The sequence below is a fragment of the Limulus polyphemus genome, unplaced genomic scaffold, assembly GCF_000517525.1.
Source record: "Limulus polyphemus unplaced genomic scaffold, Limulus_polyphemus-2.1.2 Scaffold6512, whole genome shotgun sequence".
Classification (NCBI taxonomy): Eukaryota; Metazoa; Arthropoda; class Merostomata; order Xiphosura; family Limulidae; genus Limulus; species Limulus polyphemus.
The window spans coordinates 13,685-15,665 of NW_013672122.1; the positions used below are offsets into that span (position 1 = coordinate 13,685).

The following is a 1,981-nucleotide window of genomic DNA, read 5'->3' on the forward strand; positions in this document are numbered from 1 at the left end:
CTAATTAATGGAGACTAAATTAAGAAATCAGCAAATATTTTTCTAGTTTTGTTGTCTATACATTTTATTTTCTACTTTCAGTACATAGACTAACAACAATATTAGTTCAAGAAACAAAATAATTGCGTACGCAAGGAAATAAAAAAATGCGAAATAGAATATAAATTAGTGGTAAAAACTAGCCAAATTAAAGTAACTTTATTAAGAAAACGACGTTTCGGGCGACAGCTCTTCATCAGGTTACCAGTGGCAATGAAACTGTTGATATAAGGGTTAGGTTATACTTTTGTTGCTAAGCAACATGACAAAAGCCATTGTTGGAACGTAGTGTTACGAAAACGCACTGGCTTATCTATATATATATATTAGAAGTTGTTAATCTAACTGAATTTTAATAATGTTTATTCTATGAATACGCCATGAATTCATTTCGTGGATGATCTTAATTTTGATTGGTTCACAAAAGGAACTTTCCGACGTTCGACTGCTTCTGTGTTGGTCAAGCTCGATTTCATAAAATTTATTTATTTCAGATAGCTGTGAAATGTGAGGTTAGGCTTTAAGGGTATACTAATTACTATGAGGTGTGGATAGTAGTACTTGGCCCGTCATTTTTGAGAGGCTATACGCTAGTAAACACAGAAGCTTCATTGAAACTTCGATCCTCGAAATATGTCACATAGTAACTAATGCCAAATGAAATAAGAAATTTTGAAATATTGTTTGTTTGGAAAGTTTGGTATAAGACTTTTATAAATGATAAAACTTCTAGTTCACTTGTTTCTTGATGATAGGAGTAGTTTCAAGTAAGATACAAAATAAAGGGCGACAAGTTGACGATAACATGGAAGTTTTGAAAACCCCGAATGTGAAAACCGAACCCAATTCTGATGAGGAGAATGCTTTGTTGGAAGTCAAGTTTTTGAAAAATGAAGCTAGGAAAACGTCACTCATTAGTAAGTTCAAATGTATAGAAATTAAATCCTTTATGAAACTTTGTAACATGGCAAAATTGTGTGCAAGTTATTGTATTGTAATAATTTACAATTGAGCCATATTAATCATTGTTTACATTATTAATAATAGTACTACTATTATTATATAATATTGATGCTGTGAACCCGTAGCACATGCTAAATGATTTATACCAACACTAATAGTGAACTGGTATAATTTTTATGTTTATTTTATAGTTTTTGATTTATTGTTTTATTGTATCTTATGATGTTTCATTAGACATTTTGTAACACTTGTCAATTTTAAGCACCAAGATACATAAGTAAAGAATTGGTAGAATATGTCAACTTTATCAACAAAGTGGAGTAAGATAAAAAAAAATTAAATAATTCAAAAAAATATTTTGAGTTGGTATATGATTTGTATAACTAGATATAATTTGATATAATTCTTGTATGTTCACTAATTTTGACAACTGTATATATGAACAACATCATTCAATATCACAGCAAGTAGTATAACACATTACATTATAAAATAAAATGACTTAAGTCATAGTAGGCCAATGTGATTATAATCAAAAGAATGTATATTTGGTGCATTTTAGATACAATCAGTTAAATTCTGAGAGTTATGATTTTTTTTATTAAATGGTAAACTTTGAGTATCATTGTGTTTGATTTATTTTTGAATGAAAACTAAATCATAAGAGAAATTGTTTTTTAAATAGTCTATTGAAGAGTATAAAACTACTGGACTTGACATGAATAACGTGCATATGTGAAACAGGCTTGTTGTAAAAAGATAGCCATTCTAAACTTATAGAAAAGGAGAAGATGAAGCTAGTGAACTTTTATAGTTGTTTAATAAATATTATAGACTACTAAATGAAATAAAAATGTTTGATTGTTGTTGACTATTGTTTTAATAGAACTATTAATAGGTGAAAAGTAGAAATAACTCTAAAGGAAGTAAGTAAATATTAATTTAAAGTTAGTGTATAAATATATATATATATATATAT

General features: G+C 27.8%; 1 protein-coding gene across 1 annotated transcript in view; it reads left to right on the forward strand.

Moving 5' to 3' along the window:
- The first annotated feature begins 395 nt into the window (after positions 1-395).
- LOC106473806 overlaps positions 396-1,981 on the forward strand; it is a 10,913-nt gene continuing 9,327 nt past the window's right edge. Inside the window, exon 1 of the mRNA XM_013934481.2 lies at positions 396-956. Coding sequence (XP_013789935.2) covers positions 788-956 — 169 coding nt within the window. The 5' untranslated portion in view covers positions 396-787. The remainder of the gene's footprint in view (positions 957-1,981) is intronic.